Source organism: Schistocerca americana, chromosome X, assembly GCF_021461395.2.
Source record: "Schistocerca americana isolate TAMUIC-IGC-003095 chromosome X, iqSchAmer2.1, whole genome shotgun sequence".
In the NCBI taxonomy this organism is placed as follows: domain Eukaryota; kingdom Metazoa; phylum Arthropoda; class Insecta; order Orthoptera; family Acrididae; genus Schistocerca; species Schistocerca americana.
In genome coordinates, this window is record NC_060130.1 from 163,771,340 (window position 1) to 163,797,201 (window position 25,862).

General features: G+C 38.4%; 1 protein-coding gene across 1 annotated transcript in view; it reads left to right on the plus strand.

Moving 5' to 3' along the window:
- Positions 1–12,131: 12,131 nt before the first annotated feature.
- Positions 12,132–25,862, plus strand: part of LOC124555175 — a 247,777-nt gene continuing 234,046 nt past the window's right edge. The window contains exon 1 of the mRNA XM_047129001.1: positions 12,132–12,275. Within this exon, the coding sequence (XP_046984957.1) occupies positions 12,254–12,275 (22 nt within the window). The 5' untranslated portion in view covers positions 12,132–12,253. The remainder of the gene's footprint in view (positions 12,276–25,862) is intronic.

Below are 25,862 nucleotides of genomic sequence, written 5' to 3' on the forward strand. Positions count from 1 at the left end.
CTCTGTCTGTGGTGAGAGGTAATGCCTGAAATTTGGTATTCTCGGCGCTCTCTTGACACTGTGGATCTCGGAATATTGAATTCCCTCACGATTTTCGAAATAGAATGTCCCATGTGTCTAGCTCCAATTACTGTTCCACCTTAAAGTCTGTCAATTCCTGTCGTGCGGCCATACCCGCGTCGGAAACCTTTTCCCATGAACCACCTGAGTACAAGGGACAGCTTCGCCAATGCACCTCCCTTTTATAACTTGTGTACACAACACTACCGGCATGTGTATATTGCTACCCCATGACTTTTGTCACCTCAGTGTATATTATACAACTGTATAATTTAGTTTTTCAAATTTGTCAGTCTTTTGGTATCCATGGATTTTGTCTGTTCAGAAACTTGGTTTTGAAGCATCTTTCATTAATTTATGTCAAAAAGGCTATAGAAGCCTATCAAATATTATCTTTGCTGACAAATCGTTATTGAAAGTATAGTCTGTGTCTCCACAACATTGGCAAAAACCAGTCTCTGTCTGCAAGGGACTTAAGGCCGATTCACACTGGCTGTCATGGCACCATCACATCAGGGTGTCACATTGTCTGTCATGTCGCGGCATGTCAAGTCAATTCAAGTAACATTATCTCAGTTCGCATGGCTGTCCTCAACTGTTCTTTTTGCAAGAGTTGCTATCTTCACAGGATGGCTTTCAACTGTTGTGTCTTTATGAAATGGTACAAATTCCTGACAACATAGAAATAAATTCCACCTACTAATCAATCTGATATTACTGACAGTAATTTTTTTCACTTCAAGATGGAGTAATATTGTAATGTATTTCATTGCAACATATTTAATACATTACCGGTATATATAAAAATTCACTTTATAAATGTAACAGATGGCAAGCAATTTAGTATGCTCATGTCATGCAATTCAAACTGGTGCCTCATTGTTTCAATTAATCTTTCATTACTTACTATAAATTTTACCAAAAGAAATAACGAAACAAAACAATTTATAACAAAGACAAAGAACAACTGGTATTAACTACGAAAACTACAACTAAATGAAATTCGGAGATCTGTACATGGCTTTGTATCGAGAGGAAATGAGTTTGGGGTTCATGTGATTAGCAATGAATGGATGACGTCAGCCAGCAAAACTTTCTTACCAAGAAACCGTGAAGGGTGCTGCGCCGTAATGCCGTGGGACAGGACGGCCAGTGTGGATGCTGCCATTTGGAATGCATTAATGGTACAGGACATAATGTGATATGACGACCAGTGTGAACTGGCCTTTACAAAACCCGACAGTTTTATTTTCAGCAACAGGTTCAGTGAGAGAGGTGGGAGAGGTGCAGTTATATTACTCTTACCAGGATGGTATCTACCTGTATAATTTAAAGATAAGGAACTGCGTTCTAAAAATGGAAACATTGTCACATCACATGATTCCTTTGAAATTTGAAAATGGACGACATATAGTCAAGACATGTTTGATCACTTGTGAACCTATTATTGATAGAGTGTAAATTGCTCTGTCTTAGAAGATTTTTCAGTTGAAAGACACTGTGTTTATGTGTTGTTATATCAAAGCCTGACATCACCTCTCCATCCATTACAATTGCTTAATGCACTCATCTAGTCTAGCTGACTATCGACCAATTTCATCTTTTCCAACTTTCTCAAAAATATTGGAAAGGTTGTGTTCAAGCGTCTCCTTAAGCATGTGACTGCAAATAATATATTGTCCAAGTCACAGTTTTGATTTCTTTAGGGTTCTGATATAGAGAAAGCTATTTACATTTACAGTGAGAATGTACTTAATTCATTAGATAATAAATTAGTGGCTACTGGCATTTTCTATGACCTGTCAAAAACTTTTGACTATGTGAACCACTGCATTCTCTTAAGTAAATTAGATCATTGTGTTGTCACCGCCAATACTGCAAAATGTTTTGAGTCTTATTTAACTAACAGGAAACAAAGGGCGTCATTGCAAAATACCTGTGCAGTAAGCAGTCAGTCTTCATCTGATTGGGAATTAATCACATGTCGTGATCCTCAAGGTTCCATCTTCAGTCTGTAGCTTTTCCTTCTGTACATTATGACCTCTCATATCTTACATTGCCAAATCCTACGTTTGTTTCGATTTGCAGAGTATAAAAACATTGCAATAAGTAGCAGGTCAATTAGAGATATAGAAATACCTGCCAATCAAATTTTCATTGACATTAATAAATGGTTTAAAGCTAATTCACTGTCATTAAACTTTGAAAAGATCTACTGTATGTAGTTCAGAACCTGTAAGACATTTCCTTCCATCATGTGTAAAACATATGAAGACATGCAGATCAAAGAGGTTGAGAGTGTTACATTTCTAGGATTACAACTCGATAGTAAATTCAGTTGGGAAGGGCATACTACAGAATTGCTTAAGCGCCTAAACAAGTTGTATTTGCAGTGATAATGATGTCGCATGTAGCAGATGTAAATATAAAAAAAACCATGCATACTTAACTTATTTTCATCCTATTATGTCATATGGGATCATATTCTGAGATAGCTCATCAAACTGAGCAAAAGTTTTTAGCATGCAAAAGCATGCAATAAGAATCACTTGTGTTGTAAATTCAATATCATGTAGAAACCTATTCAAGGAACTTGGTATTGTAGCCACTGCTTCGCAGTATATTTATTCCTTAATGAAATTTGTTACAAGTAATATATATCTCTATTTTCAACTAATTGCTCAATACATAGTATTAATACTAGGAATAAGAACAATCTATGTAAAGACCTAACATTACTTACCTTGGTCCAAAAAACGTGGTTTCAGATAAAGCACGGTTTGAACAGAGTTTGAAAGACTTTTTGATAGTAAATTCCTTCCACTCTATAGATGAATATCTTGACAGGGACTGTTAAGCCAGCTTAAGTAAAAATGTCTTTTAGATTTCAGTTTTGACAGTGCTTGGTCACAACAATCAAGATTAGGTATTTTGTGTATGATAAATTTTTGAAAAGTACATAACAATTTTTCATACTGACAGCATATTAATTCTGTAAATATTAGCAGTTCCAGTTTACTGTAATGTAATCACCTGTTTTGACAACCGCCTGACAAACGAAGAGGTTAGTAAGTATTAAATTCAGATGTTTTAGGTTTTTTATGCTATACTTTTTGACACGTTCTGCACCCATGAGAATCAGCTCAATTTTTGGTCTATGGAACTTCAACTGAATCTAATCTAATCTAAATACATATAACAGTGTGTCCATTTTTTCTAAAAATAGATTGATGGTACACTTAGGTGGTCTGTACAATGACATTACTACTAACTTAAAACTTTGAATAACTTTACCAGCAGCCTTCAGGCAAAAAATTTATATCCAGTCTGATGATAGAACAACAGAGTGACGGATTATTATACACCGCTACACTACCTATTGTGTGCAGTTTTATGTAGTGACTATTTGCTTTATTTTAGTTATCAAATTTAACAACTATAAGTTCACTCTCAGTAGCCCAAAGTTCACTGAAGCAAAGAATGGCAAATTTATTCTACAGTCCAAAATTACTTACTATAATTTCTTTGTCTTTTACTCCTTGAATGATCATGTAACAAATTTTACGATAAAAACTCTTATTCGTTTTATATTGAACGTTTTGGTGAGGAACTATAAAATATTTTACACTGCTTATCTTAAGGGCTGCTTCATCTTCCTGCTTTCAGCAAAAAATGCATTTAGTTGGAGTTTTCCACCAACTCATAACACCTGACACTTCTTCGTCTACTGTAGCTATCTTCCCTGCTTTTGGTGTTACTGTAACTACTGTTATGCAGGCCAGGGACCTACAAGGACTATAGAGCTGAGGAGTAAGTAAGTAAATAAGTAAGTAGTAACTACTGTTACTTTTGCCCCTACTGTAGTTGGTGAAGCCTCTGTTACATTCTGTGCTGGTACTTCTAAAGCTGGTGTAAGGCGTGGATACCAGACATTTTTGCCCTTATTACATAGGCATTTTATTCCTGGTACTTCTTTCTGTGGATCCAGATGTTGCCCCAGCAGCTGTCAGAAGGTCTCCTGCTAATGTTGTCTCTGCTGTTTGTTGTGCCGATGGTTGTTCTGCTGTAACTTCTTCGTCTTCCACTGCTGGTTCTAGTTTTAATGCTGATGACTTTGATTCTTCAAATGCTTATGTTACAAAATTGATCGAGAACATCGGTTACAATGTTTTCTTCGGCCATCAACAGACTTTCGTCGTTCACTATTGGCAGAGTAGATTCACATCGTGTTGACGTTGTGTCTAGCGGGAACTCTCCAGTCTACAACACTTGACTATAGCTGATTTAGAGTAAACCATAACTTGACAGTTAAGTCGTCTGATGATAAGTTCCATTCCCTTCAAGTAAAGTGTGACTCTGTTTTTAGTGGAATTCCTGTTGTATAGTCCTTCAATCAATGCTTCACAGACTGTAGGAACTGTTTGAAATATAACTGGCTTTAAAATAAGGAATAAACATACATGTGTTTGAAAGAAATCTCCTATTTCCCAAAATCGAAGACTTGGCTCTATTGTATTCGTTATAATTTCAAAATCGGACGGTAACATCTACCACAGTAGTGAAGTTATGAAAGGAGCGGCAGTCTCCTAATTCAGCTCATACATTATATTATTCCCATCACGTCTCCTATACAATCTTTGCATCCAACAAACTGTTTCACCTTTGTCTTCGTCTGCTTATAGTGTTGTGTATTAGTAATGAAGCACCACATATTACTAATTCATCCTCTTCTCTGGACATAGCATGACACACAATGCGATTAACCTTTAACTAACGTGATGCGATCGTCAACAATAGCGATTTAGCCAGTTCCCCACCCATTATTGCGGCCGTCGGCTCGTTAGCTTCGAGTTTAGTTGTGAGTGGCCCGGCAACGCATGTGGTGTTGTTTTAGAGCTTCTATGATGTGAGTGACACCCTTCTGAAAATAGCTCGCCGTCATTTTGACCGCACTACGTTGTTTGTGTAATTATTTCTGCAAATGCTTTCCTTACATATTCTCGGTATTTTCCATTTCACAGCTTTTGAAATATGGCGGAATCTAGTAATTCTACAACTAAAGGATCTGTTGCAGTAGCAGACAATGTGTGAACACTTCAGATCGAAACTTTGAGGAAACAGTGATCAGACGATAGTGACTGTGACGACAATCCTGAAGGAACTGAACACATTGTGAGTGAGCATAACGCTTTGTCAGAACAAAGTGCACTAGAAAACTACTCTGATGAAAGTAGTGATGAGCAACAGAGAAGCAATTACTTCTATGGGAGGAATCAGTAAGAATGGGCCAAAGCACCTTGATCCGAGCTGTTAGAACTCCTTACCATAACATCATCATGAAATTTCCATCCACCACGTTGAGTACAGGAGATCCAAAAGACCCATTTTAATTATTGCATATCTATTTTGATGACGAAATTCTCCATCACATCCTATTATGGACAAATGCTGAAATAGATTACGTCAGGCAAAAGTACTCAGACAAAAGCAAAGCTGAACTTCAGAACCTGGATTTGATGAACTTTTGGCTCTTTAGGACTTCTGATATATTATTCTGTCTTTAAATCCAACCACGCAAATGTAAATTATATATTTGCAACTGATATTTCAGGTCAGGTAATTTTCAAATATGTCATGTCTAGGAACAGTTTCCTAATGTTGATGAACTGCTAACGGTTTGATGACTTTCGAACTAGAAAAGCGAGTCTCAAAGTTGATAAAATGGCAACAGCCTCTTTTCTCTTCAGAAAAATTGTCCAAAATTCCCTCAAATATTTCAATTTAGGCGCATGTGCTGCTGCAGATGAGTAACTAGTTTCCTTACGTGGTATATGCTCATTTTTGGTCTACATGCCAAAGAAGCCTGGTAAATACGGTTTAAAATAATGTCCTTGTGTGATGCAAGGACCAGTTACTTTTATAATGGGTATACGTACACTGGAAAAGGCTCTGATGGCGATATTTTGCCGGACAATGATAAGAAACTGATGATACCAACGCAGTCTGTGTTGCGATTGTGTAAATTAATCTATGGTAGTAATCGCAACATTACTGCTGACAATTGCTTCAGCTCAAAACATGCTGGGAAGAGTTAAGGAAAAGAGGATTGTGTTTTGTTGGAACTCTAAAAAAGAATGAGAGAGAGATTCTGCAAGCCTTCGAACCAAATAAGCATAGCTCAGTTGCTTCGTCTTTGTACGGTTTGACGCAAGGCACCACTCTGTTGTCCCATGTGCCAAAGGAAAAAACAAAGTGGTTCTTCTTGTCTCTTCCATGCATCACAGCCCAGATGAGGATTTGATTTCTCTGAATCCAAAAATAATATCATACTACAACGCCACTAAAAGAGGTTTCGATGAACTGGACAAAAAGCGCTCCATATACTCCAGCATTCAAAGAACTCGACGTTGGGCGGTGTGTTTATTCTACCGTTTATTGGATATCAGCACAGTAAATGCATATGTTCTTCAGAAGAGTGGATCAGATTAAGCTCCTGTCGACAGAGGTATCTTCCGGAAAGAGCTGGCCCATTATCTTGTGCTGAAACATATGCAAAAGCGAGCTCAGAAGCCATGACTTCTACAGAAGTTATGACTAATGACCCGCCGGATTTTAGGCCCCGATGCAGAAGAAGCAGTGGAAGCAGAATTAGATCCTAAGAATAGGAAAACGTGCAGACTCTGCCCAGCCAGGAAGAAAAGAAAGACTTAGGATGTTTGCTAGATCTGCAAGAGAGCAATATGCATGCAGTGCTGTCCCTCGGTCTGCAAGCACTGTTGTTAAAAATTGTGATATGGAGGGCTCTGATTTTTATGAGGTATTTATTCAAGTTAAAAATGTAACATTTTTGTTCCATTAGTTCTTCAAGAAGAAATACAAAATCAATTTCGTTATTAGCTTATGGAAAACATATAAATGTTTTACTTTACGAGATGTGCAGTAAACATATCTGAATACCAGTTTATCAGTAATTATTTAATGTTAATATTTTGTATTTTCATGGTTATTTACATTGTATTAATGACTTTGCCATATTTAAAACTAAGAATTTCAAAGGGATTCAAATTGTTAACGTTACACCCACCTGTAATTAAGAGATCAGATTGACCACACCACTGTGTTAGTGTCCCATGTTTGCCACTATTGTATTTTGTTGAAAAAAGCGGTGAGTTTGGTTTTCAAATACTTAGATTTATTTCTGAATCTGGAGGCACTGTTTACACAAGAAGTCACTTGACCAAAGAGCTTCTAAAAAACCACCTAAACGTAAAAGTGCGAGTGTTGTGACTCAAAATAAAAAAACAGAGATAAACATAACGTTATGTTCATATACGACATTGATTAATAATTTAACACAAAACTTCTTTTTTAAGTACGTTAGTAAAAAGAATTTACTTTAACACTTTCCGTTGTTAAATGAAAATCAACAAACAGGCAAACCCACAAAACAAAACAAAACTGAGTTTCACAACAGTCCCATTTGATTACAAAATATCTTCATACGTGTCTTCGATAGAGCTTTGGTCATGATGTCCACTACCTGCTCTTCAGATGGGATTTGATGAACTCTAATTCTTCCTTCATAAAGTTTTTCATAAATAAAGAAATGCTTGATGGCTATATGTTTGGTTCTGCAATGAAATTCTGGATTCTCTGCCAACTTCACTACTGATGAATTGTCAATTCAGTGAACTGGAATTTCTGATAGTCTTGTTGTTTCTCTGAATAGACGAGTTAACCAAATAATGTCCTTGACAGCTTCATTAGCGGCAACTAGTTCAGCTTCAGTTGTAGGTGTTGCTACCATGGTTTGTCGCTGACTTAGCCATGATATCGTCCCTCCTGCAAAGTTGATGTCTACTCCAGATGTTTATTTGCCTGTTTTTGAGCAGCCTCCAAAATCTACATAGTTGTACCATTCCAGAGTTGTGTTGTTTCCCTTGATTTGTATGTGTTCCATATTCAGTCGTTCCTGATTTGTAACGAAAAACCCTTTTTACTCTTAATATGACTTCTTTGGTGGGATTCTCGACAAATCTTGAAAGGACACTTACAGTGAAGGCTAGTTCAGGTCTTGTGCCATGCATCGCATACATTAATGCTCCAACTGCTTCTCCTTATGGAAAAGAGTGTTCTACCGTGTCATCTTTCCCTGACTGTGAGACATCTGTAACTTTCAACATTGGGATAGAAACTGCTTTACACTCTGAAAAGTTGAAACGTTTTAAAATTTGTTGCACATAAGCCTTCTGGTGAATCTTGATACAGCTGTCCTCGCCATGCTCAATTTGCAGACCTAAATAATAGTTTGCAGGTGCCGTTGTGATCTTGAAGTCCTTTTGCAATTATTGAAAGAAAATGCTGAAATCATTTGAATCAGTGGCGGCTACCAACCCGTTGTCAACATACAAAACTACGAGAACTTCTTTGCCATATTTATTTTGAATGTACAAGCATGGATCTTCTTGGCTTACTCTGAAATCTAGACCGACCAAAAATTATCTGAATCGCTTGTTCCTGCATATTGGTGCTTGTTTTACGACGTACAGGCTTTCCTTCAACCTGCAAACTCTTATGTTACCATCTTCATAACCTTTTGGTTGTGCTATATAAATGGTTTCCTCACGTTTTCATACAGGAAAACCGTCAACACATCAGACTGTCCGAGATACATTCTTTCAGTTGCAGCAACACTCAGATTAGACATATTCATTGTCATTTTTGCAACTGGACTAAAAGTTTGACTGTAATCTACAGCTTCTCGTTGACTGAAACCCTTGGCAACCAGTCGAGCCTTAAATTTTTCGATCAGAACCTCTTCATTTGTTTTCAGTCGAAACACCCTCTTACATGTTATTGCCTTGGCACTCTTCGGTACATCTTCAAGCTCCCAGATTTCATTTTCGATCAGAAATTAAATTTTTCAGTCCATTGCTTCTTTCCATTTGATGCTGTCTTCACGTCTAAGTGCATCCTCATAGGTTTCAGGAACCACAGTTGTGACAAACAAATCTTCTGAAACATTGCATAATCATTGAGGTATTTTGGTCTCTTTAATGATGAACATTCTCTTAATGTCACTCCAATTTCCTCTTTGCAAGTTTCGAGAATGTCATCATCAAATTCTGTGTCTGAACTAGTTTCATGCTCCAAACTATCTTCTGATTGTGTATTTTCCTCACTCTCTGACTGGTTTTTGATATAATCTGGAGCTGCAATGGGCTTTTCAGCATCTTGAAACGGTAGTGTAACTTGTTCAGCACAGCATCCTAGTTATTATTCAAATTGCACATCTCTGGACAGCACAATTGAATACTTTCTTTTATCCAAATCCTGAAGCATTCATAACCATCATAACCAATGAGATGTCCTTTCACCACTTTCTTGTCAATTTTCTTTCGTTTTTCACTTGGAATGTGTGCATAACATGTTGAGGCAATAATCCTAAGATGTTTAGTTCGTGGCTTTTTCCATTCCCACAATTTTTAAGGATTGATACCTTTTACAGATTGCTTCCCTGTCCCACTCAATATGTAAATTGCTGTGTTAACCAGTTCAGCCCATTTGTTTGGGATAAGTGACATCAGGATTCGAATACTTAAGTGTCCTGGCCATCTCAACAACTGCCTTATTATCCTGCTCACAAATACTGTTTTGCTCAGGTGTATAGGGAGCAGACAATCGCTGTGTTATAACATTGGAACTTAAGATGGATCTAACCTCTTTGTTATTAAACTCCTTTCCCTCGTCACTCAGCATCTCTTTAACAGAGTATCCCAATGCCTTTGTACGTGTGAGAAAACCTTTGAGAATTGTACTCAACGATGGTTTTTCTGCAGCAAAATAACCATAGTGAAACTTGGTGTAATCGTCTTTGAACAAAACGAGGTAACATTTCTTCAGGAATTATTCATGAAAATGTTCATGCAGATGGGCTGATATCAATTCAGCAGGCCTTGTTGACTTTTCTGTAGTTCCAAATGGTAAAAGATGCGCTTTCCCACATTTGCATCGTTCACAAATCTCTGCCCCTTCCTTAACATAAATGTTAAATTTCATTTTAGTATTGTTTTAACATGATGCTTGTCTGGATGACCCCATCTCTCATGATACAGTTGAAGTACATCAAATCTATCTTCCACTGAGAGATTCACAGTTGCACCCTTCTCTGGCACTATGGGCATAATTTCTGCTTTGTATAAAGTGCCACCAACTTTACGATTTCCACACAGTTTCAGTCTACCACCAAATGTCAAAGAGCAATATGTAGTACTTGACTGAAATATACTATTTTTGTTACGATCTTGGGCAGCTAAAACAGCAATAAGGTTTTTAGAAATTTTTGGTACATACCAGACATTAGTCATGGTCAGTTCTTCACATTTGCTGCCAACTGTTGACAGAATCCGAATTGATCCTCTTCCTGTTGCTTCTAGGAACTCCTGTCCAGCGGCCTGTATACAGCAGATCAGGACTATTTGTCATATGTTTCGTTGCATCATTGTCAATCCACCAATTGTATACAACCACTTGTAGTGAACAAGCGTCGCCACAAATAGTAAACTATGCTACATTTGTTACTACACTTTTGTCCATGCTTTTCCGCACAGTTGTATTTTTAGCTTCTCTTCAATCAGCAATCCACTTCTTACAATATTTGATCCAGTGGCCCAGTTCTTTGCAATAGTTACATTTTCCTTTTTTTCAATTTGGTAGTTTTTATTTTGTTATGTACAGGTGATTTGACTAATAATTGCTCTTGTTCGATTTTGTCACTTCTCTGTGTGAAATTTCTCTCAAACATGCACAATTGTTCCTTTAATTCATCAAACGTTTTCTTATCCTCTTTCGTTAATAGCATCCAACTCGATTTAAATGAATCAAAGCTTGCAAATAGAATATATAAAATTTTACATACCAATATGATATCACATAGCACAGATTCTCTCTTTGTTGTAAGCCCTTTGTTCAGTTCATTCCAAAGACTTGTTAACTTCGCTATGTATGTGGAGATGTCTTCTGTCTGAGTCCAATTAAATGCGAAGAAATCTGAACAAATCTTGAACAGTTGGTCCTTTGATAATGCTTCGAAATTCTGCTTCAATCCCTCCTATGCTTCATGAGCCGTTTCTTTGTCCATGATCTTCTGATACACAGTGTACGTAACTGCACTTGTAATCATCGACGTAGCATAACTGTTTGCTTTATGATAAAAATCAGACTTGGTTTTATGATCCGTTATTGCTGCATCATTAGCACCTTCAGACAGCGTCTCAGGTTTTACTGATTTGCCACCAATTGCGTTTAAAACTCCTTCATGATAGTCAATTAGATCTCGTATTTTACTCTTCTACAGTGTCCAATCTGTTTCACTATTCAATGGCTTGATATGTTTTACCAGATTTATTTCAATTCTAAAACCAGAAACACACTCTCAAATACGATTTAAAAGGAAACTGTATTTGTCACTTTATGCACACCTAATCGGGACCCATAACCTATTGTATTTTGTTGTGAAAAAAACTTATTTATTCTCAATAAAGATCAGGTGCTGACAAGAATCGGTGAATCTGGTTTTCATATACTTAGGCAACGTATACATATGAAGTCACTTGATCAAAGAGCTTCTAAAAAACACCTAAAAGTGTGAGAGTTGTGACTCAAAGTAAAAAACAGAGATAAACAAAACATTATTCTCATACATGACGTTCAATAGTTTAACACAAAACTTCTTTTTTTAAATACGTTAATAGAAATAATTTACTTTAACAGCCACTATGTTAGTTAAAGGTTAAACGTGAAATATTTGCCGCTAGCTTCAGTACAACCACAGTCTAACATATTTGTTATACTGTGGTATAACTGGCGATGAGAATACACATACAGGAATGTTAGTCGCTAGTGTGTATTGGACAAGGATGTAAACAACGAACATTGTTGCAAACTTTTTTTATACTTGTTCGAAAACGATGTTGGGCGCAGAAACATGTTTCTAACTGCAATGTAAACGCACCTGTAATTGTTTGGTCGACGAATTCGTCTGTTTCGATTATCGATTACGACGCTTATGTATTTGTTGTTCCTACAAGATTTGATTTGGGCGCGAAGTCGGTGGAAGTTTATATAGAAAAGGAAGCTGTTATTGTGGTTTTGTAGTGTTTTGTGTATTTGTTTTTAATGCACTCGGATAAAGATGAGTAAGGATGACTGGATCAGTAAGTAAATAAATTAAAATATGTACTTTATGCTTTAACCGTTGTGCTTAGCCGGCCATTCTGTGTCGGGGAATTTCAGGCTTATTTTTAATGTTATTGTTTGTTTTACTACAACATTTATTTTCCTTAGTGACATTGGATACCATTGTGATTTTTAGGAACCAGCTTGAACAGAACATATACATGATTATGACTGTTTTGTGATTTTGTATTGTACGCGACGCCACCGAGACTACGAACATAGTGGCCAGCCTGATTTATTTCTTATTCCCTATTTATTGATCGTGGAACTACCCGACAATTTGTCTGCGCGTCTGTTTATTATTTAGACCGTTCAGTTTATCACTGATTTTCGTTCAGTTCATTGTAGGCCATCTTTGTTTAAGTTTACTAAATATTCATAAAATTATATAGGAAAGCAGCTTTTCCTGTTAACACGCCTAATGTTGTAAGAAAATATGGTGATAGGGCCATGTTGTATTTTGCCACCAATTTTCTAGTGTGTTGTAGGACACCGTTACACCGTGGGAAAGAATATAGAATAATATATTATAAAAATCAAATCACGAAATGACAAGCCCCACTGGTAAGTGTGCAGGGGAAAAGCTGAGCACATATCCTCAAGACATATTGATATTTATTGTGGCATGTCTTGAGGTATTTGTATACATCCCAAGTTGCTATATGATGAAAGTAATGTCAAAGGCGTGAAAAAGTGTTTGTCTAAACATTTGAATTGAGTAGAGATATTTCATTGTCTGTCTGAGGTTTAGGAACATTTGGTTCTGTCGTTGTCTGCTTATTGATTGGTGAGCTGATATAATGACAGATTTGTGGAACAAAGATTAACATGTTATATTTTCCACAATTCATATGTTTCTTGGAAAAGTGTTGTGATTTATTGTATTGTTTGTCGTAATTTATTAAAATTTACATTCCATTGTGAATGTATGTATGACAAGGAGTAGGTCTAATCTGGGAGAACAGGTTCTCATATATTAAAGCTATCGTGTACATAGTGTATGATGAATATGTATAGCACTGTCTAGTGCATTATGTCAGAAATGCTCTGCTTGATATAAACCTTTCAGTTATGTTAGTCTCTTGAGTTGTACCAACAGCTGGCTAGCAAGTAATGCACGGGAATGAGGTATACAAGATTCTTCTTAATTTTCTGGGGGATGGGGCTGGGCATCATTATACTCATTGTTTCAAGTTTGCTATATGATGGTCAACATATTGATACAAGATTTACATGGTTGTTCCTTTTCGTGTCAGTTTACATTCACCCTGGGCACCTGAAAAGCTTTAAGTTTGTCAGTGTTGTAAAATAGTATTATGGGCCCTCTGTCATTATATAATGGTAAGACAGAGATTTAGGAACCAGGTTTTAAAGTGTAATACATTTCCAGGGGCAGATGTGGACTCTGACCACAATCTATTGGTTATGAACTGTAGATTAAAACTGAAGAAACTGCATAAAGGTGGGAATTTAAGGAGATGGGACCTGGATAAATTTAAAGAACCAAAGGTTGTAGAGAGTTTGGGGGAGAGCATTAGGGAAAAATTGACAAGAATGGCGGAAAGAAGTACGATAGAAAAGAATGGGTAGCTTCAAGAGATGGAGTAGTGAAAGCAGCAGAGGATCAAGTAGGTAAAAAGACGAGGGCTAGTAGAAATACTTGGGTAACACCAGAGACATTGAATTTAATTGATGAAAGGAGAAAATACAAAAATGCAGTAAATGAAGTAGGCAAAAAGGAATACAAACATCCGAAAAATGAGATTGACAGGAATTGCAAAATGGCTAAGCAGCGTTGGCTAGAGGACAAATGTAAGGATGTAGAAGCATGTATCACTAGGGGTAAGATAGATACTGTGTACAGGAAAATTAAAGAGACCTTTGGAGAAAAAAGAACCACTTGCATCAATATAAAGAGCTCAGATGGAAACCCAGTTCTAAACAAAGAAGGGAAGGCAGAAAGGTGGAAGTAGTATATAGAGGGTCTATACAAGGGCAATGTTCTTGAGGACAATATTATGGAAATGGAAGAGGAGGTAGAAGGAGATGAAATGGGAGATATGATACTGCGTGAAGAGTTTGACAGAGCACTGGAAGACCTAAGTTGAAACAAGGCCCCGGGAGTAGACAACATTCCATTAGAACTACTGATAGCCTTGGGCGAGCCAGCCCTGACAAAACTCTACTATTTGGTGAGCAAGATGTATGAGACAGGCGAAATACCCTCAGACTTCAAGAAGAATATAATAATTCCATTCCCAAAGAAAGCAGGTGTTGACAGATGTGAAAATTACCGAACTACCAGTTGAATAAGCTACGGCAGCAAACTACTAACACGAATTCTTTACAGATGAATGGAAAAAACTGGTAGAAGCTGACCTCGGGGAAGATCAGTTTGGATTCTGTAGAAATGTTGGAACACGTGAGGCAATACTGACCCTATGTCTTATCTTAGAGAATAGATTAAGGAAAGGCAAACCTACATTTCTAGCATTTGTAGACTTAGAGAAAGCTTTTGACAATGTGGATCGAAATACTCTCTTTCAAATTCTGAAGGTGGCAGGGGTAAAATACTGGGAGCGAAAGGCTATTTACAATTTGTACAGAAACCAGATGGCAGTTATAAGAGTCGAGGGGCATGAAGGGGAAGTAGTGGTTGGGAAGGGAGTGAGACATGGTTGTAGCCTATCCCCGATGTTATTCAGTCTGTATATTGAGCAAGCAATAAAGGAAACAGAAGAAAAATTCGGAGTAGGAATTAAAATCCATGGAAAAGAAATAAAAGCTTTGAAGTTCGCTGATGACATTGTAATTCTGTCAGAGACTGCAAAGGACCTGGAAGAGCAGCTGAACGGAATGGACAGTGTCTTGAAAGGAGGATATAAGATGAACATCAACAAAAGCAAAATGAGGGTAATGGAATGTAGTCGAATTAAATCGGGTGATGCTGTGGGAATTAGGTTAGGAAATGAGATGCTTAAAGTAGTGAATGAGTGTTGCTATTTGGGAAGCATAATAACTCATGATGGTGGAAGTAGAGAGGATATAAAATGTAGACTGGCAATGGCAAGGAAAGTGTTTCTGAAGAAGAGAAATTTGTTAACACCGAGTATAGATTTAAGTGGCACGAAGTTGTCTCTGAAAGTATTTGTATGGAGTGTAACCATGTATGGAAGTGAAACGTGGACGATAAATAGTTTAGACAAGAAAAGAATAGAAGCTTTCAAAATGTGGTGCTACAGAAGAATGCTGACGATTAGATGGGTAGATCACATAACTAATGAGGAGGTATTGAATAGAATTGGGGAGGAGAGAAATTTGTCGCACAACTTGACTAGAAGGAGGGATCGGTTGGTAGGACGTATTCTGAGGCATCAAGGGATCACCAATTTAGTATTGGAGGACAGTATGGAGGGTAGAAATCGTAGAGGGAGACCAATAGATGAATACACTAAACAGATTCAGAAGGATGTAGGTTGCAGTAGGTTCTGGGAGATGAAAGAGCTTGCAGAGGATAGAGTAGCATGGAGAGCTGCATCAAACCAGTCTCTGGCCTGAAGACCACAACAAATCTGTATTTACACCAGTGACATTGCATTTATTTGTGTACAGTCTCAGTTGTCAGTTCCATCACCAGTTATTTATATTTATCAAGGCTTGCTGAACTTCACGGGATAAGTCAGCGTCAGTTCAATGTGGAAAAGCAACATTTTCAGTCTGACCATGTCAGATTTCTGTCAAATTTGGTGCATCCAATGATGTAGGTAAGAGATGGAAAATTACCAATTTGCACAGGTATATGACAATTGCGAAGAAAGTTACAGGTCTGCAAAGTTTAGAAATTGGGTGAAATGTACGTATTCATCTGTCTCAACATAAAAGATGATAATTCTTGTTCTAAATCAGGTACAGCACTAAAACTTGGGGTCAAGAGGAGTGTTCAGTAAGAGTCGATGGCTTTGGCTGATGACATAATGTTTTTGTTTGTTGTCACGTCATCTTACGGCTTATATATTCACAGTTTTGTAGTTGGTTGGAGAAGCCAACGAATTGCGGGGGGGGGGGGGGGGGGGGGGTGTCGCTGTTCGTGGTGACACATTGATATGTTGCTTAGTCGGAGGTATAGGGTAGGTTGGATGGTAACAGTTTGGTTGTGAGTTTGCAAAGCCAGTGATTGTGATATTGAAAAAACCTAGTTATGGTGACAGACTGATTAGTAGCTTAGCTCAGTTGAAAAAAATCGATAACATCACATTATAGTGGCCACAGTGTGAATGGCACTTATTATATGTTTCCTGTGTCACCGGTCAAGGCCAACGACTTCTATCAAACATTCTCTATATCCTGAAACTTCTATCATTGAAAAACTGATGAATAGTACTTTGCATTGATATGCAATATGGTGGGTATATAAGAAGTTTCACATTGAGGGTAACTGATCTTACCATTTGACCTTGAATATATTGCATTGCTTTAATATGCTGCTGTAAACATGGTAAATGTCAAGATGGCATCACGCCCAATAATTTGTCAGCATCGGTACTCTACCATGCAGAAGGCACACATGAATATGGATCACAAATTATTAAAAAATAAAATTAACAAGGTAATGTTGTAAAAATGTTTTATGTTATTGTAGTCATACTAAGAACCATTTATGGTGTGGCTTCATTGAAAGGACTATAAAAAAGTGGTTGTCTCTAATTTGACAAGTCGCCAATTTAATTGTTACCATTCACCAGATCTGATGCAGCGAGAGAGTGTCCTTCCAGTTGGTGTCACTAGATTCAGTCTTGTGAGGCTGTCACATCTGATAACACAAAATGCTCAAGTATGCACAGAAAAGTAAAGGTTAGCTTATTTCATCAAAATATTTGAGAACTGATTAATGCAGTAGAAGAGCTTCTTGTCTGTTTGCAAAATTTAGAGGTAGAGGTGTTGGCCAACTACTGCAGGAAAATCTAGGTCCAGAGTACCAGGTCACAAACTTTTTCAAGCCTAGTGCAGATGTGGGTCAGGTAACAGAGGGTGTAGGTTCTTTATGCAAAGATTTCACAAAGGAGGATGCCGTGGTTATAGTGTGTTGTCCGGGAAATAGCATTGACAGAGACTCTGAATATTCCATAGAGAGTGACCTGGTGAAGATAGCATCAGCAACGAAGCATACGAGTGTGGGATTTGTGTCTGTGTTGAGACGCCATGATCGGCCTCATTTGAACTCTTCCGTCGGGAGGTTGAATTTGGAGTTGGAGTGGCTGCTTAGGATGGATATAGGGTCCCATATTGGTTTGATTCCTGTGGATACTATTGATAGGTGGCACTACACTAGGCATGGCCTTCACCTCAGAGAGAAAGGGAAGGGAAAACTGTCTGGATTCATTGGAGAAAACTTAAGGGGGACACTGTCACAAGTGGTAAAATACCAGTGGTCACAGATGTCAGAGGGATGCCTTTTTTAGGATAGGGAAGGGGAAAGAAATAGAGTTTTAAGAGAGACTGGCAGACACACACAATTTGAGAAAACAGATGAACAGGAGTCAGATTTTAGCATACAGCCTCCATTTAAACAGTGTTTAACAGGAAGTAATCAGAAACTGCCAGTTCATCTTCGCCAAAGCAGTTATAGTCCCATTAGTATGCAGTATCAGTTATCTTTATTACACCAGAACATTCTGGGACTCAGAAATAAAGTTGATGGACTACTCATTTGTATTGATGAAATGAATTCATCTAACCAAATTGATGTAATCTACATCTCTGAACATCAAGTGACCACTGGTATAGAAATGTTAGACATTTCAGGATTTAAGCTAGCTTCCTGCTTCTACAGAGTAGATATGGATGGAGGAGAAGTTGCCACATTTATTAAAAACTGCCATAAATTCAAGAACATTGACATTAATAAATGCTGTTTAGAGCAGCATCTAGAAGCATGTGCAACAGAAGTAGAGTTCCATAACAGACCCTATACAATAGTAACTATTTACTGAGCACCCGCAGGAAATTATAATCTATTCATAAATCATCTAGCAGCTCTTTTGGGTTATTTAACAGGAAGAAACAAAGAAATTTTGATTGCTGGTGACTTTAATACAGATTTTCTAATGCAATCTTCCAGTAAACATTTACTGCAGTTAGTAATGTTGTCTTTCAATCTAACTCACACTGTAAACTTTCCAACTAGGATCACTAAATCCTCAAGGACAGCCATTGATAACATCAAAGGAACAATATCATGACATGCAGTTCCTTGTTTTAGATGTAAATTCTAATCAGATTATCAAAACTGCTAAATCTGAGTACAGGAGAGTAGTCAATCAACCAAAAATTGAGTGTTTTAGAAACTGCTCAAAGATATGAACTGGGAAGGTGTTTATAGTGCTCATGACATGAATGAAAAATGTAACACATTCATGAACAATGTCAGTACAATGGAACTTCCTGGCAGATTAAAACTGTGTGCCCAACCGAGACTCGAACTCGGGACCTTTGCCTTTCGCGGGCAAGTGCTGTACCGACTGAGCTACCCAAGCACGACTCACGCCCCGTCCTCACAGCTTTACTTCTGCCAGTACCTCGTCTCCTACCTTCCAAACTTTACAGAAGCTCTCCTGTGAACCTTGCAGAACTAGCACTCCTGAAAGAATTGATATTGCAGAGACATGGCTTAGCCACAGCCTGGGGGATGAGATTTTCACTCTGCAGCGGAGTGTGCGCTGATATGAAACTTCCTGCCAGATTAGCACTTGCCCGCGAAAGGCAAAGGTCCCGAGTTCGAGTCTCGGTCTGGCACACAGTTTTAATCTGCCAGGAAGTTTCATATCAGCGCACACTCCGTTGCAGAGTGAAAATCTCATTCTGGAATGTCAGTACAATGTTTGAAAACTGTTTCCCTCTAAAAGTTACTCAAATCAAACAGAAGTCTATAATAACCGTGGACTACACAAGGAATAAAGATTTCCTGTAAGACAAAAAGGAAAATGTATCTGTTGACCAAGAATAGCTCCAATGCTGATGATTTAGCTAAATACAAAGAATACTGTAAAATATTTAAAAAAAAGTAATTCAGACATCTAAACAAATGCGCTATGAGAAGAAGATAGCAATCTCAGGGAACAAAATAAAAACGATATGGGATATAGTGAAAGAGGAGACTGGTAGAACCAGAAAGGAACAGGAGCAAATAGCATTAAGAGTAGATGACACATTAGTAACCGATGGGCATAGTGTGGCAAATCTATTTAACAAGTACTTTATATCCATTACTGATAGAATGGGATTGTCAGGGTCAGTAAATAATGCCCTTGAATATCTGAAACTAGCCTTTACAAATAGCTTCAGGTACATGAAAATGTCACTCACTTCACCAGAAGAAATAACTTCCATAATAAAATCTTTAAAAACAAAGCATTCTAGTGGTTACGATGAAATACCAACAAAGTTAATTAAGGCATGTTCTTGTGAGTTTAGTACAATTCTAAGTTACTTGTGTAACCAGTCAATTATAATTGGGACATTCCCTGACTGACTAAAATATGCAGATGTTAAGCCTCTATTCAAGAAAGGGGATAAAGAGATACCATCAAACTACAGACCAATTTCACTTTTGCCAGCATTCTCAAAAATTTTAGAAAAAGTAATGTTCAGGCAGCTTCTCAACCATCTGACCACAAATAACATATTATCAAGAACACAGTTTGGATTTCTGAATGGTTCTGATATCGAGAAGGCTATTTACACCTACAGGTAAAATGTACTTAATTCATTAAATAACAAATTACAATCAGCAGTTATTTTCTGTGATTTGTCAAAGGCATTTGATTGTGTGAACCACAACATCCTATTAAATAAATTAGAATTCTATGCTGTCACGGGCAGTGCTGCAAAATGGTTCAAGTAATACCTCGTTAACAGGAACAAAGGATGTCAGTGCAAGGGACTAGTGAATTAAGTCATCAGTCATCATCAGAATGGGAAGAAATTACATGTGGTGTCCCACAAGGATCCATCTTAGGGCCATTGCTTTTTCTTGTGTACATTAATGATCTCTCATCAGTTACACTGCCAGAAGCAGAGTTCATTTTGTTTGCAGATGACCCAAGTATTGCAATAAATAGTATGTAGAGTGTAGTTCTAGAAAGATCTGCTAATGATATTTTCATGGATATTAATAAACGGTTTAAAGCCAACTCACTGATATTAAACTTCGAAAAGACTCACTATATGCAATTCAGAACCTGTAAGAGGTTTCCACCCAGCATGTGCATAAAGTATGAAGAAGAGCAGATAGAAGAGGTTGACAGTCTTAAATTCCTGGGATTTCAACTTGATAATAAATTCAGTTGGGATGAGCACACCACAGAACTGCAGAAACGCCTTAACAAATCTGTATTTACAATTTGAGTGTTAGCTGACATAGGCGACATAAAAATGGAAAAGCTTGCATACTTTGCCTACTTTCATTCCATAATGTCATATGGTATAATATTTTGGGGTAACTCGTCAAGTCAAACAAAAGTTTTCCGAGACCAAAATCATGTAATATGTATTATTTGTCAAGTAAATTCACGGACGTCCTGTAGAAACCTCTTCAAAAAACTGGGTATACTAACTACTGCCTCTCAGTATATTTACTCCTTAATGAAATTTGTCCGAAATAATATATCTTTTTTTCCAACAAACAGCTCAGTTCATACGTACAATACCGGGAACAAAAATGATCTGCACAAGGACTTAAAAGCACTTACTTTAATTCAAAAATGGGTCCACTACTCATGAACACTTATCTTCAATAATTTGCCAGCAAACATAAAAAATTTAGTTACAAATAAAAATCAGTTTAAAAGGAGCCTGAAAGACTTACTATTGACCAACTCCTACTCCATTGATGAATCTTTGAATAGAAACAAGTGATGTATTGTACACTCCTGGAAATGGAAAAAAGAACACATTGACACCGGTGTGTCAGACCCACCATACTTGCTCCGGACACTGCGAGAGGGCTGTACAAGCAATGATCACACGCACGGCACAGCGGACACACCAGGAACCGCGGTGTTGGCCGTCGAATGGCGCTAGCTGCGCAGCATTTGTGCACCGCCGCCGTCAGTGTCAGCCAGTTTGCCGTGGCATACGGAGCTCCATCGCAGTCTTTAACACTGGTAGCATGCCGCGACAGCGTGGACGTGAACCGTATGTGCAGTTGACGGACTTTGAGCGAGGGCGTATAGTGGGCACGCGGGAGGCCGGGTGGACGTACCGCCGAGTTGCTCAACACGTGGGGCGTGAGGTCTCCACAGTACATCGATGTTGTCGCCAGTGGTCGGCGGAAGGTGCACGTGCCCGTCGACCTGGGACCGGACCGCAGCGACGCACGGATGCACGCCAAGACCGTAGGATCCTACGCAGTGCCGTAGGGGACCGCACTGCCACTTCCCAGCAAATTAGGGACACAGTTGCTCCTGGGGTATCGGCGAGGACCATTCGCAACCGTCTCCATGAAGCTGGGCTACGGTCCCGCACACCGTTAGGCCGTCTTCCGCTCACGCCCCAACATCGTGCAGCCCGCCTCCAGTGGTGTCGCGACAGGCGTGAATGGATGGACGAATGGAGACGTGTCGTCTTCAGCGATGAGAGCCGCTTCTGCCTTGGTGCCAATGATGGTCGTATGCGTGTTTGGCGCCGTGCAGGTGAGCGCCACAATCAGGACTGCATACGACCGAGGCTCACAGGGCCAACACCCGGCATCATGGTGTGGGGAGCGATCTCCTACACTGGCCGTACACCACTGGTGATCGTCGAGGGTACACTGAATAGTGCACGGTACATCCAGACCGTCATCGAACCCATCGTTCTACCATTCCTAGACCGGCAAGGGAACTTGCTGTTCCAACAGAACAATGCACGTCCGCATGTATCCCGTGCCACCTAACGTGCTCTAGAAGGTGTAAGTCAACTACCCTGGCCAGAAAGATCTCCGGATCTGTCCCCCATTGAGCATGTTTGGGACTGGATGAAGCGTCGTCTCACGCGGTCTGCACGTCCAGCACGAACGCTGGTCCAAATGAGGCGCCAGGTGGAAATGGCATGGCAAGCTGTTCCACAGGACTACATCCAGCATCTCTACGATCGTCTCCATGGGAGAATAGGAGCCTGCATTGCTGCGAAAGGTGGATATACACTGTACTAGTGCCGACATTGTGCATGCTCTGTTGCCTGTGTCTATGTGCCTGTGGTTCTGTCAGTGTGATCATGTGATGTATCTGACCCCAGGAATGTTTCAATAAAGTTTCCCCTTCCTGGGACAATGAATTCACGGTGTTCTTATTTCAATTTCCAGGAGTGTATATATTCATACTATTAGTATTGTTATTTCAGCTTTTTTTTTTCTTTTTTTTTTTAAATTACATGTTCCACATCCACAAGGATCTCCTCAGCACAGATCTGTGGAACGAAAAACTAATCTAATCTCATCTAATAGAGCTCTGAAAAGGTAGACATCCTGTGCCCATCTGAGCACCACATAACTACAGGGTTAGATAAGCTACACACAAAAGATTACACTCTAGTAGCATACTCATTGAATTGAATTTTATTTGATCTTGTATGATTACATGTTGTACAGTGAACTACATGTAATATAGGACATGTCAAAAATACAAAAACCTTCATTATCACATACTTCCTAACTATTCTAACATCATTGATTATAATTAACAATATTTACAAATTTAATGTGAGCAGTATTCACCAACACTGTAGTACTACTTTTCCACCAGATAGTCTCTTTCCAGAACAAATATGGAGATAAGAGGAATTGTTACCTATATTAAGATGAAACAATAGTTTAAAAGTATTGAAACAAGTAAATTTTGTTGTGGTCATCACAAGGAGTGTGTGCTTGTGAATTAGTAGTGAAAATAATTCACTTTTAATTGTAACTGTATATACATCCCCACTACGAAATAGTGAACTGTATATGAGGAGTCTGGGTACCTTAGTGTGCTATCTGTCCAACACCAGCAAGAATAGTCTGTGGTGACTTCAATGTAGATTTTTGAAAGGATTCTGATAGCAGAAATGATCTGGAAGCCTTATTTTTTCCTACTATTTGATCTCAGTTACTAACATTCCAACGCTGGTGGATAAAGACAGTAGAACACTAATTGATAAAATGTTCTTTGGTGAACCCCAGGGCTGGAAAATAGCTGTTTACCCAGTAACAAATGCTATCTTTGATCAGGATGCACAGTTAGGTAGGACAAATAACGTAGTACCTTACAGTATGGATACTCCTCAGTGGAAATCAGAATAATTGATGACTCCAGGACAGATGTTTTCAAGAATAGTTTACAAGAGATGACCTGAGATGAAATTTACACCGATCCAAATAGTAGCGTAAAATGTAATATATTCCATGCTAAATTCATATAATTATTTGAAAATAGGTTTCCCCATGATAATCAGGAAGGACATCAAACAGTGATCACTACAGGGCTTAAAGTATCTTGTGAAAGAAAAATGGAAATGTATCGGTTGGCAAGAACAAGTAGAGATTCTGCAGTAGTTGCACACTACAAAAACTACTGAGAATTACCAAGAAAGTGATTAAAAATTCATAGAACATGCACATAATGTGAGAAATCAGTAATTCTGGCAACAGGTAAGGCTATACAGTATATGGAATGCAGTGAAACGAGAGGCGGGACAACAGGAGGGGGAAAAAAAAAAAAAAAAAAAAAAAAAAGGACACTATTGAACTGAATACTGAATGGAAGGGCTACAAATGATGAGTCACAGTTGGCAGATGCATTCAGTAATCTTGTCTTAAATGTGGTAGGTAGCATAGGGACAAACAGGTCAATAGAAAAATCACTGCAGTATGTTGAAAAAGTAACTCTTGTAAAATTAAATTGTATAAATGTATCACCAATTTCCCCTTCTGAAATTAAGAAAATTATACATTCTCCCAAAAACGAAAGCAGGTGTGGCTAATCTCTTTGCTGCCCCTGCAGCCTCATCACAAAGTCCTTTACCGTAGTTAACCAACACTTGTATGTAATTTCGTCAATGTAGTTTGTACCATACTGTTCAAGCAGATAGTCAGTCTTGAAAAACTTGTCAGTAGGGACATGCACCGAAAAAACATGCTGGCAGTGCAGGATTGCATGTTACAAATGCTACACAGTGTTTTTATGATGGTTATGTGTGTTCTTCACACTTGGTATTTCAATTTACACCCTTCAACCATTGACTTAAAATTCTGATGTGACACACACACAAACAGCATGGATCCCATTGGAATAGGCAAGAACACAGTGCTTTGGCTGCAGCTCACAAAATTTGAGTCTCCAATATTCACATAGGGGCACGTATCTTTGAAATATGCATACAATTCCTTAAGATTGTGCAATCATAGCTGCTTATACTTATGTATTCAAATTCCAGTTTCTTTCACAGACCAAGTCTTTTTCCCCCTGGTACCACACAGCTTACGTTATGATAACAGTGAAATCATGTTCACATTGAACAGTTTTTTCACTTATCGATTTGGTGTGACTAATATATGGATCACACACTTTTACTTTGCCCTTGAGTGGTGGAAGCTTGTGATCAGCTCATAGCACATTGGCTGCTGAGACAAGCTCCGCCTCCTCCTCACCCCAGAGTAGCCAGCTCATAGCGTATAAAAGAAACTAATAGTTAATGGATAAATGTGTTACAGAAGTTGATGGCAAGATGCTAGAAGAATGATGTACAGCCTCTTCCCTCATTTTTGTAAAGAACATTAACATTCACTGTGCATAACAGCGCACACAGATCAACGTTGTATTCGCAGTGGCTACTTGGCGTGCAATAATGTTACGATACATAGCTAAGTTTGGCAATGAGTGTAAACGTTCTGGAGCACCGTGATGTGAGCTGACTTCCACCAATCACAGAGGGGTCAAGTAAAAGTGTGTGACCAGTACCATGTTCTGCTATTAACTGTTTTGCTCTTCGTGCCATGTAATCTGAAGTGGAAAAACCTTTCATGGTTTTCCTTATACTCCTGCTCTTTGGAAGTACTGTCAAAATTTGTATTTTGTCACACATACATTCTGTATCATGAAAGATGTCTTCCAGTTGGGCTATGATTTCTCTTTCTCCATTTCTTTCACTATCTTATTTTTCCAGCTGTGTCACATAAGTATGCTTCAACACTGAGGCAACCTTTTTCATTTTTTGCTTTGGGTACTACTTTCATGTTGAGGCCTCTCTTTCTTCACAGGAAATTCACCTAAAAACTGAAGGCTAGTGTTTAAGGAATCCAGTGCCAATGCTATGTTATCTTCACTTAACAATTCTTCTGGAGGTTACTAGCACAATTGAGCCAACACTTGCAGAAGTTGATGAGTTTTGTCATATATGCTTTCTAAATTTGCTAGCAATACATTAGGACACGTTTACCATCCATACCTAAATATTCGTCCAATGCTTCTTCTTTTTTGGGTTAGATTAACAACATACTTTTTAAATAGGCACTGATGTGTAAGTATGGCCCAGAACCTAAATTTTGCTGTAGT